This window comes from Lonchura striata, chromosome Z, assembly GCF_050655825.1.
Source record: "Lonchura striata isolate lonStrDom1 chromosome Z, ASM5065582v1, whole genome shotgun sequence".
NCBI lineage: Eukaryota > Metazoa > Chordata > Aves > Passeriformes > Estrildidae > Lonchura > Lonchura striata.
Window position 1 is genome coordinate 86943359 of NC_140740.1, and position 15917 is coordinate 86959275.

At 53.4% G+C, this 15917-nt stretch overlaps 1 protein-coding gene across 2 annotated transcripts in view; it reads left to right on the forward strand.

The window, feature by feature from the left end:
* Positions 1–15709, forward strand: part of LOC146763928 (WD repeat-containing protein 7) — a 40411-nt gene extending 24702 nt beyond the window's left edge. For both annotated transcript variants that reach the window (XM_085567030.1, XM_085567031.1), the window contains 8 exons: positions 2410–2596; positions 5363–5480; positions 6466–6615; positions 6929–7011; positions 8500–8599; positions 13393–13497; positions 14253–14456; positions 14572–15709. In XM_085567030.1, the coding sequence (XP_085423156.1) occupies positions 2410–2596; positions 5363–5480; positions 6466–6615; positions 6929–7011; positions 8500–8599; positions 13393–13497; positions 14253–14456 (947 nt within the window). In that variant the 3' untranslated portion in view covers positions 14572–15709. The remainder of the gene's footprint in view (positions 1–2409; positions 2597–5362; positions 5481–6465; positions 6616–6928; positions 7012–8499; positions 8600–13392; positions 13498–14252; positions 14457–14571) is intronic.
* The last annotated feature ends 208 nt before the right edge of the window (positions 15710–15917 follow it).

Consider the following 15917-nt stretch of genomic DNA (forward strand, 5'->3'; position numbering starts at 1 on the left):
CCTTCCGAGCCCTGCCCCGAACCTGGCCTTGGGCACTTCCAGGGGTGGGGAATGCGCAGCTTCTCTGGGCAAGCCTAAATCCACCAAATGCAGGGATCTGATGGAGGCATCAAATCTCTGCCTTCAGTGACATGGAGCTCTGGCTTTGTGCCTTTTGGAGAGGGCGGAATTCTCTAGAAATTCCCACTGTGCCCTCGCCTGGCACCTGCATGAGTCCCTGGAGCCCTGACGTCTCCTTCCCAGAGCCATTCCCCGATGGAATGGCACCCCAGGAATTGCTGGCTGCAGATGCCCCACGCGCCCCCAGAACTGCAGCTGATGCCGTGTTTGCAGAGCTAATGGGCTGGGAAATGGGGCTGCTGTGGCCAGGGCGTGGAAATGCTGGATTCCGTGGATAATCCAGGGGCTTTTCCGGGCAGCTGCCATCCCTGCAGTTATTCATGAGCAGCTCCTGGCCCTTTCGCTCCGGCTGTGCCGCAGGTGACACCGTGGAGATCTCCTGGCCACTGACCCGGGCCTCCCTCCAAAGGGAATGGCAGGCTCTCCATGCTGCCTGCTCCAACTCACACCCCTCTGCCTTGATGGTGTCCCAAATTCCTGCCAGCTGGTGGGCAGGAGGGGAAGCAAGTGGAATTTCTGAACAGAAAGGGAAATCTCCCTGCCTGGATAATTATTGGGGTTGTTTGGCTGGGATATTGGGAAGGAATTGCTGGCTGTGAGGGTGCTGGCACAGGGTGCCCAGAGAAGCTGTGGCTGTCTCATCCCATGGGTAAGGATAATTCCCATTAGTTCAGGGTGCTCCAAGCTTGTCCAGCCTGCCCTGGAGCAATTCCAAATGGGACATGATTGTAATCGAGGGGAAAAAAAAATCTGGTCATCATTATGCAGAAGATGTCTTGATTTGATATCTGAGAGCAGATCCTGGAATAAAAATAAAATACTAAAAATTCACTGGGCCAGGAGCAGAAAGGGATGAAGGGATATGGAATTTTAACCCAGCTCTTCAAATTTCTGTCTCTCTGTGCACAATCAGGGGGAAAAAAATCATCTAGAAAGGGTCACAATCAACTTTAATCCTATTCTTGGAGTCCATCATTTGGATTTAGTTGGATCTTGATCAGAGTTCTCAGTGTCTCATTCCTGCCTGGGCTATTGATTTTCCTGAGCAAATAATTTCATTTTTTAAAATCCATTGGCAAACTGGGGATAACGAGGCTGCCTGGAGCCGTGTGCTCGCAGGGATTCCAAGGCAAGGAAAGCCATTTTGGGAATCCAGGGGCTTCTGTGCCGTGACAACGAGCGATCCATTTTGGCATTTGGGCACATCTGGGTTAATAAAGCGCTACAGGGAGCAAATGTGCCAATGCAGAATGCAGCAGCTGGGCTAAAATTCACTTTTGATGCCCCTTTCCGTGGGAACGGCATTCCCTGAGCTCGGGCTGCCCGAGGAGTGGTGCCCACCCGCGTTTTTTACCTGCGGGCACTCACCGTGCGGAGTGTTCCAACCCACTGTGCCCGCCTCTCCCGGGCTAATTACCTCGTCGGCCTGACTCTAATGTGACATGTTTATTGCCCTAACGAACAGCTCATTAGCGCCGCGATGTTTTTGTCGATAGCCATTGCTCCGCTGTAAACAAGGATGTGCCGGCCGGGCCGTGGGGCAGCGCTGCTGCGGCTGCATCAGCAGCACGGAGCTGAGGGGCAGGAGCAGGGCTTTACCGCAGCGCTGCTGCTCCACGAGGCACCTTTTCAGTAAGGCTCTGGCTTCCAGGCACAAAATCCACCTGGTGGCATGACGAGAAGGGATTTCGGGGCTCGTCTCGCACGGATCGGGATTGGCTGCTGTGAATCAACTGCAAAAACTCTGTTGGTTTTTCCCAGGTCTAAAAAACAACAGGAGGTTTGTTTAATAAACAAAACAAGCAACTTGTTGAGGACGCTTCAAGAAAAAAAACTGATAAAATCAGCAATTACCTTTACCACAAGAAGCAGCATTGAGGGGTAATAAATAATGATGGAGAGATAATGATAAATTATCGGCAGGCGCTGCTTGGTTTAGCCCTCCTCCATTTATGTGTTCATAATTGCTTTTATTTAAGAGCAGGCCATTAAATGCAATATTAATAAGTGTTTCCAAAATGTGCAGAACCTGGATCAGGATTCAGGATTGGTGAAGTTGTTTGGGATATTTCCCCTTCCCTCTTAAGCTCTGTTTGTCAGAAACGCTTATGCATGTCCACTTCTATTTCCCCCCCCCGCCAAAATCCATTTACTGTTCTCAGGTCGTGTTTGGGAGCCAGCGGCGGCACAGAGGGTGCCCGAGGGCGGGTAGGGCTGGTGGAAGGCTGTGGCAGGGGTTGGCCCTGGCGCGTGCCAGCCGCCCTGACCGGCCGCTGTCCCCTGGGCCAGGCAAGGCGCTGACGTTCCTGCTGCTGCAGCCGCCCAGCGCGCGGCTCCCGGCGCACAGCACCATCCGCAGGACCGCCATCGACCTCATCGGCCGCGGCTTCACCGTCTGGGAGCCCTACATGGACGTGTCGGCCGTGCTCATGGGGCTGCTGGAGCTCTGCGCCGACGCCGAGAAGCAGCTGGCCAAGTGCGTACCGCGGCCTGCCGCTGGGCAGGAACCGGGCACGGCAGGCAGGAGCGCCCCGAGGTGCAGGGCAGCGTCGGGTGGACGTTGGGAAGATGGGGAGGAATGGAATTCCCGGAGCAGCTGCGGCTGCCCCATCCCTGAAGTGTCCACGGCCAGGCTGGACAAAGCCTGGAGCAGCGTGGGCTAGTGGATGTGTCCCCATGGCATCCTTAGGACTCCTTTCAGGCCGGTCCATTCCGTGATTCCAGGAAATATTTGTTGACAAACACAAAATTTAAATGGCACCCGCAGTAAGGAGCTGCCCAGGGCTGTTTTAATCCCAGAAATGTGTTTCCACGTCCATCAGTGTTGAGGAGTCTGACATTCTTCTAAGGTAGATATTGCCCATTTTATGTAAGTTTTAATTTCCTCAGCATACAAAGAATGAATCCTTGCCCTGTGTTAGCAGGAGGAGTATGGACAAATTGGATTACCATTGTTTTTTGTCCGAATTCCAGTTATTCCTTGTAGTGTGACAGGAGGCAGCAGCACCTTGTCCCTTCCCGAAGCCCCTCCTGAGCCCCGCTCTATGTAAATCCCAACTTCCAGGGTCCAAGTGACCACAGTTCTTCAGCAAGTCCTTTTGCTCGTGTGATTCCACCCTTAGCTGTCAGGAAGATTAGTCTGGCTCTCCCTCCAAAGAGCAGGGAATAAATGAAGGGATCAGCGAGGAGCCTTGAGGAGCCCGGCACAATTTTCCTCATGATAAATTGCATAATAAGCGCGAAAGCGTTTGCTTATTAATCCATAACAAGATTTAGATTGAAAATGGCCTGTTACATTCCTGACAGATCCGGGATGGAGGGAGATGGAAAGAAATGGAGCAACAATGTGTGCAGGGGTTAAGTGTGGATCTCACCCTGCCGGAGCCCCGCTGAGCTCCCGCTTTGTGCCGGATTTGCCGTGGACACAATAACGGCACACAGCTGCCGCTGCCTCTCCCGGAGGTTTTATTAAAGAGCTTTTATGTCAAGCTTCTGCTTTTAGATAGAAAAGAAGAAATCACATTTATTGACCAGGAAAACGAGTGGGTTTCTTTTTTCCCTGCTGAATCAAGGGAATATCCGAGCTGTTAGGCAAAACTCAGGTGCTTGGAACTCCTTGGCTTGCCCAGCTCGTCCTGCTTCCCAAAGGTTAGACTGTGCCAAGGGAAACTGCTCAGCTGTGAGGATAAAGTGTTTTCCAAGCATTCTGAGGCTTTGATGTCTTGGCTTGGATGGTGGTAGGAATCATTTTTGGCTGTATTTCTGCTTTCTGAGTTAAGCTATGTTTCACACAGGTTTTCATGGAATGGTTTGGGTTGTGGGGTATTTGAAGGATCATCCCGTTCCCCCCGCCACCCGCCATGGTCAGGAACACCTTCTACTTGTCCAGGTTGCTGTGAGTCCCATCCAGCCTGGCCTGGAACGATCCCAGGGATGGGGCAGCCACAGCCCCTCTGGGCACCGTTCTGCTCTGAAACAGCCAGATTAGCAAATCACCTTAGGATCAATCCATAAGTTATATCCGTGCCTTGGAGCAATCTGACCTGTGGTCTGGGTGCTTTTGTCCCGGCTGGAATGTCCCCTCGCAGGGCTGGCCCCAAGCTCTCCCCTGTCACATCCTCCCAAGGGCAGGAATTCACTAAAAGCCTGTTGCTTTCCAGGGAAATACACACTTTGCCAGGCATCCTGCCAGGGAAAACCCTGCGGGGTAACACGGAGCCTTCGCAAGTGCCAGAGAGGCACTCGGGGTCTGCTGGCTTTGGCAACCCCCTCCAAAAGTTAACTGGGATAATTCCTTCCCTGGCTTACTCCTTTTTCATGGAACACCTGGACAGGAGCTTGGAAGTTACATTAAATGTGGTTTTCCAAGGAAAGGCCAATGGGGACATCACCTTGTGCGAGAGACTTTATTTAGTTCCACGTTTTAATTGGTACAGTGACGGTGAGGGATGGGAAAGGAAAATACACTGCTTGGGATTGGAAACTCCTGCTATTCTCTTCCCAAAAAATCAGGGAGCACAGGAAAGAAGGAGGAACCCCTTCCACACGTTACCCAGAAAAATATGTGGCTGTCCTGTCCCTGGGAGTGTTCAAGGCTGGGTTGGACAGGGCTTGGAGCAATCTGGGAGAGTGGAAGGTGTCCCTGCCCATGGCAGGGAGCAGAATAGGTGACCCTTAAAGCCCCTTCCAATCCAAACCAGCCCTGTGATTCCATGTTTCTGCATTTTGGGGAATTTTGGGATGATGTGCACGTCGAAATTTTATTTTTTGCAGTTGCTGGGCACTTATCACCTTATTGCTTTTTGCTTTTATCTTGTCACAGCAAGTAAAAGCCTTGAATTAAGGAGAATTACTGTGTCTAGGGGATTTTTCAGGCTGCGTTTAAAATACAGTAAAAGACCAAACTATAAATCCTTGGGAAGACGCTCTGGGCTCTGGGCCTGGGCCTCCGTGGGGTGATATGTATTCAGCACATACAGATAATTTGTTAACAAGGCCTTTTGCCCACTTTGGACAGATGCACTTACTGTTTTCAATCTTCATGGTTAATTATTCGATTTGGGGTTGATGCTGGAACACCCTGACTCCTAATCACCGCTCTTTGTTGGGAGTCCATTATATTGGAACTGCCGGAGTGCTCCCGGTGACCTTGAACTGACATTATAAGCTGGTTCTAATCTTTTCACTCTATATTTCTAACGCCGCTTTCCTTTGTGCCTGCCTTTGTGCGGCTCCCGTTTAGCATCACAATGGGGCTGCCCCTGAGCCCGGCGGCCGACTCGGCGCGCTCCGCTCGCCACGCGCTGTCGCTCATCGCCACCGCCCGCCCGCCCGCCTTCATCACCACCATCGCCAAGGAGGTGAGCGGGGCTGCGGGCACCTCCGGGGCCGCGGGCACCTCCGGGGCTGCGGGCACCTCCGGGGCTGCGGGCACCTCCGGGCTGTTCCCACCTCCGGGGCTGCGGGCACCTCCGGGGCTGCGGGCACCTCCGGGGCTGCGGGCACCTCCGGGCTGTTCCCACCTCCGGGGCTGCGGGCACCTCCGGGGCTGCGGGCACCTCCGGGGCTGTTCCCACCTCCGGGGCTGCGGGCACCTCCGGGGCTGCGGGCACCTCCGGGGCTGTTCCCACCTCCGGGGCCGCGGGCACCTCCGGGGCTGCGGGCACCTCCGGGGCTGTTCCCACCTCCGGGGCTGCGGGCACCTCCGGGCTGTTCCCACCTCCGGGGCTGCGGGCACCTCCGGGGCCGCGGGCACCTCCGGGGCTGTTCCCACCTCCGGGGCCGCGGGCACCTCCGGGGCTGTTCCCACCTCCGGGGCCGCGGGCACCTCCGGGGCTGCGGGCACCTCCGGGGCTGCGGGCACCTCCGGGGCTGTTCCCACCTCCGGGGCCGTTCCCACCTCCGGGGCTGCGGGCACCTCCGGGCTGTTCCCACCTCCGGGGCTGCGGGCACCTCCGGGCTGTTCCCACCTCCGGGGCTGCGGGCACCTCCGGGCTGTTCCCACCTCCGGGGCTGCGGGCACCTCCGGGGCCGTTCCCACCTCCGGGGCTGTTCCCACCTTCGGGGCTGTTCCCACCTCCGGGGCCGTTCCCACCTCCGGGGCTGCGGGCACCTCCGGGGCCGCGGGCACCTCCGGGGCCGTTCCCACCTCCGGGGCTGCGGGCACCTCCGGGGCTGTTCCCACCTCCGGGGCCGTTCCCACCTCCCACCCCAGCCCCGGAGCTGAGCTGAGCAGAGCTGAGCTGAGCTGAGCAGGGCCCTGGAGGTGCTGCTGCATTCAAGGGCAGCCTGGCTGGCCCCGGGGCTGTTCCTGTTGGGTGCTGCCCCGTGTCCCTGCTCCCACAGGTGCACCGGCACACGGCGCTGGCGGCCAACACGCAGTCGCAGCAGAACATCCACACCAGCACGCTGGCCCGCGCCAAGGGCGAGATCCTGCGCGTCATCGAGATCCTCATCGACAAGATGCCCTCCGACGTCGTGGACCTGCTGGTGGAGGTGAGGCCCTCTGTCCTGCCGTGAATCTGACTCCACTCGAGGAGTTCTTCCCTGTGGACTTTGGGAGTGGAGAGGATTTGCCTCACATCAAGTTCATTTCTTAGGCTTTAAATTGCATTAGATAAATTGTGCTGCTGGGGAAAATCTCCCGGGCAAAAGAAGGTCGAAGCCAGGGTGGACACAGCTTGGAACAACCTCATCTGCTGGGAAGTGTCCCTGCCCATGGCAAAGCTTGCAATGGGATGACCTTCAGAACCTTAATTGTAGAGCATAAAACACAGATTGTCAGCTGATGGTAATTTTTGTTTCCAAGGTGATGGACATCATCATGTACTGCCTGGAAGGATCTTTAGTTAAGAAAAAGGGTCTTCAGGAATGTTTTCCAGCCATCTGCAGGTGAGCTCTTCCCCTGGGAGTACTGTGAAGTAAATGATGGGATCACCAGCAGGATAGATTTCCTAATTAAGAGTGAAACAGTCTTTTAGGTGACACAAAAAAGAGTAAAAGGTGATTTATAAAAGGGGAGCATATCTAGTGTCTTTACATGTGGATAAATATCCCAGTCATCCTCTTAAACTGGTCCAACCAATAAATTCTAATAATCACCTGTCGGCCATTGCATTTTAATTTAATAACCTATTAAAATATTGAATAGTTTCACGGAAAGAACAATTATCCTCTTGCCAGGTTGGATACTGATGGAGATGATCTTCCTCCTTCCTGATGCTTTAAGTGGCTTTCCTTAAAACATAAAGGGAAGGATGAATGGGAATGAGTGCCCAATCTCCCAATTCCTGTGTGCATTTATAGCCATCCAGTATTTTAAAATTCTCTGCAGTTGCTGCTCGTATTTCCTGGTTACAGCCAGTGTAAAAATGATCCAGCACCCAGCTGGAGAGATTCCAGGTGGAAGCAGTGGTCAACACCCACAGTTAATCCCTGTGCTGTCCCAGTTCCTCCTGCTGTACTGGGATTGTGCCCAGGTGTGGCCAAAGCCTTGGATCAAGGGAGTGGGAAGAGCACAGAGGAAGGACAGTCAGCACCTCGGGGAGGATACACCCTGCCCGATGCAAAGCTGCAGCTGAGCTGCATTTTCCCTTTTCCCTGCACAAAAACTGGGGATTTTCTTCCTTCTCTTTCATTCTTTATTGGTTTTCTCCCATGTTTCATCCTGCTTTTCTTCCCAGCTGCTGTCCTGCAGTGCAGGACGTGTCTCGTACCTGCGTGTGAGCAGTTGCTATGGCACTGGGAATCCCCAGGAACCAGGAGACAAGTCTGAAAGAGGGGTTGTTTGAAGCCCTAAATATGCTCAGCAATATGGTTTTGAGACTGATTCCAGGTATTTCTGGCAGATTTTGGTAGAGGAAAACGTAGCTGCAAAATTCCAACCTAATTGGGAATGCAGCTGGCACTTAGACAGGTCTGCTCTCCCTGTGATAAGGCACAGTGATATCCCCAAGGATTTGAATTTCCAGTAAGGATTTAGTGTCTCTTGGGGTTCAAAGTGTTGAAGTTCCTTGGATTTTGCAGCTGCTGCAATTCCACACGGTCACACTGAGTGTTCAGGACCACTGCAGGGTGTTACTGGAGTAGAAAGTGTGTGGTGGCAAGATGAGTTTGCTTACTTCTCCTTCCACTTCCCTTCCTTTCTGTTTGACTTTCACAGGGAATGCCCTCAGTCACGCAGGGTGTTGGATGGGCACTTAGCCATCTGATTTCCACTTTATTTACTGAGGTGTTCCAGCACAGGGAGGATACACTGTGGCCATCAGGCACTCGGTGGTTATCCCACAGACTATTCCCAAGTAAATAAATCCCATGGATCGATCTGGTCAGTAACACAGCAACCACCAGCCTCACCTGGTTTCCCTTGTGCTGCCCCAGGTTCTACATGGTGAGCTACTACGAGCGCAGCCACCGCATCGCCGTGGGAGCACGTCACGGCTCCGTGGCGCTCTACGACATCCGCACGGGCAAGTGCCAGGTGAGACACCCACGGGGCAGTGCCAGGTGAGACACCCACGGGGCAGTGCCAGGTGGGACACCCACGGGGCAGTGCCAGGTGAGACAGAGGGGCTGGGCTGGGACACCCACGGGGCAGTGCCAGGTGGGACACCCACGGGGCAGTGCCAGGTGAGAGGGGCTGGGCACTGCGGGTAGCACAGCCCAGGCACCCACAGCTTAGTGTGGGACTGGGGGATCATGGTTCCTGCTGGTTCCCGCTCACCAGGGGCCTCCAGATTTATGGGGAAACCTCAGGCTTGTTTCCTGGGCTGAAAGTCTGGGGCTTATTTCCTCAAAAATTCTGAATTGTGTATTCTGTGCTGGGGAATATTCACAGTTCCTGACTTTTCTTAATGATCTTCCACATTAACCATGGAAAACTGAGCTGGGGGTGACCAAAGGGACTCCCAGGATGATTAGGACATTCCTTCTCAGGTTTAATTATTATTCATGAGATACAGAAATTTTCCAGGTAAATTACTATGGGGCAGCACCATCTACTGGATACAGACTCCTGCCAAGTCTAGTTTCATACGTAATTTCTCACAACTGCAGATTTTTCTGGCTGCTCAAAAACATGGAGTAACTTGAGGATGGTGCAGCTGAAAAAGTGGGTTCATTGGAGAATTTAATTTCCTTTCCTGTGAGGAGTTTTGGGGATCCTGAAAAAGCATTTTGGGTTGGTTTGTTTGTTTTTCCCCTTCCAGGTAATTTAAATTTTTTTAAGAAAAAAGCTTCCTACCCGCTCCTGACAAACTGCCGGGCAGCTCCTGCCTCGGAAGGCAGCTCGTCCTCAGCGAGGGCTTTTCCCTCTCGGAGCCAGCTGGGAGATAGGTTTGTCCCCGTGCCAGGAGATCCGTGCCCTGCCCTCAGGTTCTGTCTTTCCATACGCCCCCTCCGTATTCCCCCTCACTCATTCCTGCTCCATATTCCCCTTCCATATTCCTCCTCACGCATTGCCCCTCCATGTTCCCCCTCACACATTCTCCCTCCATATTCCCCTTCCATATTCCTCCTCACGCATTGCCCCTCCATGTTCCCCCTCACACATTCTCCCTCCATATTCCCCTTCCATATTCCTCCTCACGCATTGCCCCTCCATGTTCCCCCTCACACATTCTCCCTCCATATTCCCCTTCCATATTCCTCCTCACACATTGCCCCTCCGTGTTCCCCCTCACACATTCTCCCTCCATATTCCCCTTTCATACGCCCCCTCCATATTCCCACTCGCTCATTCCCGCTCTGTATTCCCCTTCCATATTCCTCCTCACGTATTGCCCCTCCGTGTTCCCCCTCACACATTCTCCCTCCATATTCCCCTTCCATACTCCCCTCCATATTCCCCCTCACTCATTCCTGCTCCATATTCCCCTTCCATATTCCTCCTCACACATTGCCCCTCTGTGTTCCCCCTCACACATTCTCCCTCCATATTCCCCTTCCATATTCCTCCTCACACATTGCCCCTCTGTGTTCCCCCTCACACATTCTCCCTCCATATTCCCCCTCACTCATTCCTGCTCTGTATTCCCCTTCCATATTCCTCCTCACATATTGCCCCTCTGTGTTCCCCCTCACACATTCTCCCTCCATGTTCCCCTTCCATATTCCCCTTCCATATTCCTCCTCACACATTGCCCCTCCGTGTTCCCCCTCACACATTCTCCCTCCATATTCCCCTTCCATATTCCTCCTCACACATTGCCCCTCTGTGTTCCCCCTCACACATTCTCCCTCCATATTCCCCCTCACTCATTCCTGCTCCATATTCCCCTTTCATACTCCCCTCCATATTCCCCCTCGCTCATTCCTGCTCCATATTCCCCTTCCATATTCCTCCTCACACATTGCCCCTCTGTGTTCCCCCTCACACATTCTCCCTCCATATTCCCCTTCCATATTCCCCTTCTATATTCCCCCTCGCTCATTCCCGCTCTGTGTTCCCCCTCACCCATTCCCCCCCAGAGATAACAGGAATTCCATCCCGAAGCTCAGGATTCCTCACGAACTAGCTGAACTCCATGATAATTTTGGCAATAGCTGTCATATTTGCTGTGGGATCCGTGCGGTGCTTTCCCGGCTGGGCAGGTGGGAGCTCGGGGCTCTGTGCCAGGGTTCCCCAGGTGGAGGGAGATGTGAGAGCCCTCCACAGCTGGGAAGTGCCACGTGCCCCACAGGGTTCATGTGTAGGGGAGGCAAGGTTAAACCTGAGCAGCTTCCCAAAAAGCAGGGCAGCTTCCACCAGCACCTTCCCCGGCGCCCCGAGCTGCAGCACAAACCGATGATGACTATTGATCCCTTCCTTCCCTCCTTCCCGGCTTTTCCCTGGCTCTGGCTCAGTCCTGCTCCGGGCCGGGCTCCATCTTGATCAGGGGCTGAGATGAGATCTGGGATTTGATAAAGATAATTGATGCTGCACGGGGAATTGGAAGCCAGTTCTGAGAGCAGCAGCTCCTCCTGGAAATGTGCCCTTTGTTTGCCCAGCCTGAAACCCCCCCAGCCAAGCACACAGTGGCATTTTTTAGCCCAAAAGAAACCCCTTGGATTCATAATTACAACTCTAATTAATCTATAACAATATTAAAAGGATTAGGCAACAGGATTAAGGTATTGTTGAGCACAAGCTCTGTTTGCCTTATTAAACACTAAAATAATATTAAATTCCAACCAAAACATTGATATTTTGCATAAGATTCCTAATTATTAATACACGGCTAAAAATCCTGCACTTAAAGGTGCGGTAACACAGGAAAATACTGATGGTATAAATGCTATTTTATATCAAGTTAAACACTAAAATCAGACTGGAGAGATTGCAGGTAACTGAATTTTAGGATACCTGATAGTTGATTTTGGGACAATGGGAAAATACCCATATTTTCCCAGGTAAATTCTTGCTGAGTACCCGAGTCTGACCCAAAATCCTCCAATTAATTCCTCATACATGTTCTTTAATTATCTTCTTTTCCTTTACGACCATGTTTCGGTCTATAAGGAGAGATACTGAAATATTCCATTTTTATTGATTAAATCTCGGGATTCATCATAAATATTTAGAGCTGCATTTCAGAAATACATGTAATTTTTGTACCTAAAACCTGGGTCATTTGCACCAGAAGATTAAAGAGAAACATAAGTTATTTTGGGTTTTTTTCAAAGCAAAAACTACTTCTAAGCCTGGGCTGGAATCAATAATGTTTGGTCCTGGCTCCTTCCAGAATTAAAATCCCAGCAATCCGAGCATTAATTGGATTGTGCAGGACTGATTTTATTTCAGTCCTGGATGCCTTGGCAAAGTTTGATTTATGTGGAAGGCAGAAAAGGATTTAATATTCCATTTGGAATGAATCGTGGCTTGGCTTAATTAATTACAGAGTAAAAGATGCTGTGCTTTAAAGGTGTTTATCCTGCAATCCACACTGCAACGCCAGGGAAAACTCACTGGGAAGCACATCCCAAAATTCCAGAGAAAAGGGAATTCCTGAGCGTAACCTCAACTACCTCAAGGGCCTTTTGCAAACATGGCAGTAACAGAGGAAGGGCTTTTCATTAATTCATTTATTAAATCAGATGATGGAAGGTGCTGAAACGGGTGCGGGTTAATAGAGCTTTCCATTGCACTGCTTCCAAAATCAGGATTTCTTTTGGGAGGCCTGTGGGAGCAGTCCTCCTTTCCCTTATCCCTGGCTGTCCTTAGTGTCCCTGGGCTCCCTGGGTGCTTTGTGTCCTGCAGAGCCCGGGGCTGGCACGGTCCCCAGCTGGAACTGCTGCTCTCCAGACAACAAAGGGGTCAGGAATTAGTGGGTGTCTTCGGGGGGCATCACTGCGTTTATTCACATCAAACTGCTCCAGCGTGGGGGGGGTTTTACATCACCTTCCCTGGAAACAGTGCAGCTCAGGGCAGACTTTCCCAAGCACTGCCCTTGGAATCGGGCTGCTGGAATACTGGGCGGTGTGGGCGGGGGTGCAGGGGGCTCCCAGGAGCATCCCCTTCCCCTTCAAGCCTGGGCAGAGGGGAGCTGGGAGCAGCTGCATCCTCTGGGACAGGATGGGGACGTGTCCAAAGTGGGATTTTCCCGGAGTGTCGCTGTGTGTTCCACAGCTGGGCAGCTGCTCGGGGGGGGGAACTTGCAGTATCTGGTGCAGCAGCAGCGATCTGCCTTTGCTTCACTTCCTCCTGGAAAACACAGGCTAAGACCACAAAAATCCTGGCTGCAAAGGATTAGCATCAATTAGAGAGCACTTCCTTTAAATAACAAAGCAGCCGGATTCCCTGAAGGATTTGTACTTCTTGGAACCTATTCCAGGAGTAAAAAGAGCAACAAGTGTGCTGCTCCTATTGATTCCTACCTTTGTCTCACCAAAACATGTTTTATTGACAAGTATTCTGTGCTTGTTAAGTGCTAGAGTGGGATGGGGCTAAACGTGGGATCAGCTAATTAACTTTGGGGATCCCATTAAAGAGAGAGATTTGGGGCTCACTCACCTTTGCCACCAGGAATAAATTAATACCTTAATGAGCTCTTAATACATCGGGCTCATTCCAGGTGCACACACTGAGCAGGGATTTAATAGCCCGGGGATGGGCACGGCAGCCCTGCTAATGGGCTTTGCCAGTGCTGATCCAGCAGGGAGTGGTCCAGGAGAGGATCAGGTGGCATCTTGGGTTTTGGATGCATTCTGGGGTGGGACAGGAGCTCCCTGGGGAGCATTTCCGTGGGGGACTCTAGTTCGGGGTGTCCCACGTGGCTGTTCTGTGCCCTGTTCCAGACCATCCATGGCCACAAAGGACCCATCACTGCCGTGGCGTTCGCCCCCGACGGCCGCTACCTGGCCACGTACTCCAACGCCGACAGCCACCTGTGCTTCTGGCAGGTGAGCACCTTCCCAGCCCTCCCGTGGGCTTCTGTCTGCAGCTCGCACACTGAGTGGCTCCAGCTCCAGTGGGAAAACCCCAGGGCGGGGAAGGGCACAGCTGGACTGGCTTGGAGCAGCCTGGCTTGGTGGAAGGTGACCCTGCTCGTGGCAATCCCTTCCGAGCCAAACGTCCCCCGTGTAGTTCTCAGATGTGACCTCGTGCGCTGGTGATTTTTCCCTTCCGTGTCTTGTTTGGCACGATTATTAATGCAGGAAAATCAGGAGCATTAGTCATCCTAAAAGGGTTATTACTCAAGATGATTTAAATTGTGAAAATGTCAGCGGGGCTCGCACGCTGCCAGCCCCAGGTGCCGTGATTTACACCCCTGACACTGCTCTGCTCCCGGGGAGAGCCGGGACGAGGGTCTGCTCGGGTTCAGGACATGGCAGCAGCAGTGAAACACCCCGGGCTTGCCAGGGGACAGAAATCCCAGACTTGCCCTGAGTCTGGGGGGATGGAGAGCGATGGCCCCAGGGGCTGGCTTGCACCCAGCCTGTGTTCCCAAGAGTGGAACCCAGCAGATCCCTGGAAGCGTCCAAGGCCAGGTTAGACAGGGCTTGGAGAACCTCGTGGGGGTGGATGGGTGGGGCTGGCTGAGCTCTGAGGTCCCTTCCCACCCAGACCTCCCCCTGATCTTCGGCGCGGCCTCCGCCGCGTCCGAGCCCCGCTCCCGGCGGGATGCGGGAGCCGCTCAGCCGGGCTGTCCCCACAGATGAACACCTCTCTCCTGGGGAGCATCGGCATGCTCAACTCGGCGCCCCAGCTACGCTGCGTCAAGACCTACCAGGTGCCGCCGGTGCAGCCGGCGTCGCCCGGCTCCCACAACGCGCTCCGGCTGGCCCGGCTCATCTGGACCTCCAACCGCAACATCATCCTCATGGCCCACGACGGCAAGGAGCACCGCTTCATGGTCTAGGTGACCGGGCGCCGGGCAGCGCCGCGGGGAGCCCGGGAGGCTCCTGTGGCTCTCGGGGGCTCAGCCCGTCCTCGCTGCCCGGCTGGTGGCACCCACAGCTTTTCCGTGCCTCCAGGAGGGAAGGGGGCCCGGGGGCCGCTCCGTGCGTGCCCGGCACAGCGGCATCGGGAGCAGCCGGGCCCGAATCCACGCTGGATGTCACCCCACCCCTTTCTCCCTCGGGAGCCTCCCAGAATGTCAGTGTTTACCGAAAAGGTGTTTACATGGACCGCTCCTGGTGACTGTGGAATGCTGGTGGGTGCTGCCCCCGGAGCCTGCCTGGGAATGGGGCTGGAATTTGGGGCTGCGGCCTGTGTGCTGATCCCAAGGGGTGAAGGCTCCTTTCTGAGGGGATTGGAAGTGCTGCTGTGCCCAGGCCGGAAGGAAAAATGATGGTCCACGTGTAAATAAATAATTTAAAAATCCTGTTAAATGGCAGACTTGGAAAAAAGCAGTATTTATGTAGAAAGGTGGTTTTTGCCACCGGTGCAGGTATTTATTTAAATAAAGGACAAAGGGGGCCATTTTGAATGGAAAAAATATCAAAATTATGGAAGAAAAAAAAGAATTATTGACTGGATGTACTGAAATATTTCCTTTAGTAGGAATATTCCTGTGTGACACTCGCTGTGACTGTGTTTCCTTCTTACATATCTGATTCTGTGGAATGTTTTGTGTGAAATTTTCTGGTTTCTGCTCATGGGAAGGAAAAAAAAAATCTCTCAAATACTTTCATTTCAATATCTCTGTGAAGCTTTTCCTTAGCTGCAGAGCTTGAACCTGAGGCTGCCACTACGTGCTAAGCTACAAATGGTACTTGGAGTCCAAGAGTGAGGAATTAAATTTTTCTCATGGCTCCAAAAGAGAAGAGAAGTGTGTTTTATTGCGCTGTGGGTTACCTGTGTAGTGCCCAGGTGGGGTTTGCAGCCCAGGAGGCCCCACAGCTGTGTGCTGCTCCAACTGAGCTCCAAGCAGGAGGCTCAGACCCGAGGAGCGCTGAAGCTGCGGGGAGGTGGGTCTGTGCCAGGGGCTGTTCCCCATCCTTGGCGCCGCGTGGCCTCGTCCCTCTTGGTGGGGAGGTGTCACCGGGATGACAGGCGGTGATGCAGTGATGGTTCCCGCGTCCGCTTCTCCGCACACGCGCTCCCTGCCCTCCGTGGATTGACATTCCTGGTGTAAACATGCTTGTGGAATAAAAGCGGACTGGAACACGTGTTGGTTTGCGTGGGTGTCAGTGATCTCCTGCTGATGGTGCTTCGCCCACTCATCAGGAATCTGCCACTCTAAAGAGTGCCCATTTCCTTTGGAATGAGAGCAGTCCTGGAGTGGTTTGGGCCGGAGGGATATGAAGGGTCCTTGTTCCCTGCCTTGTCCCCGGTCCCTCTGAGCTCCCCCTGTGCAGGGGAGCGCCCCCGGCTCTGC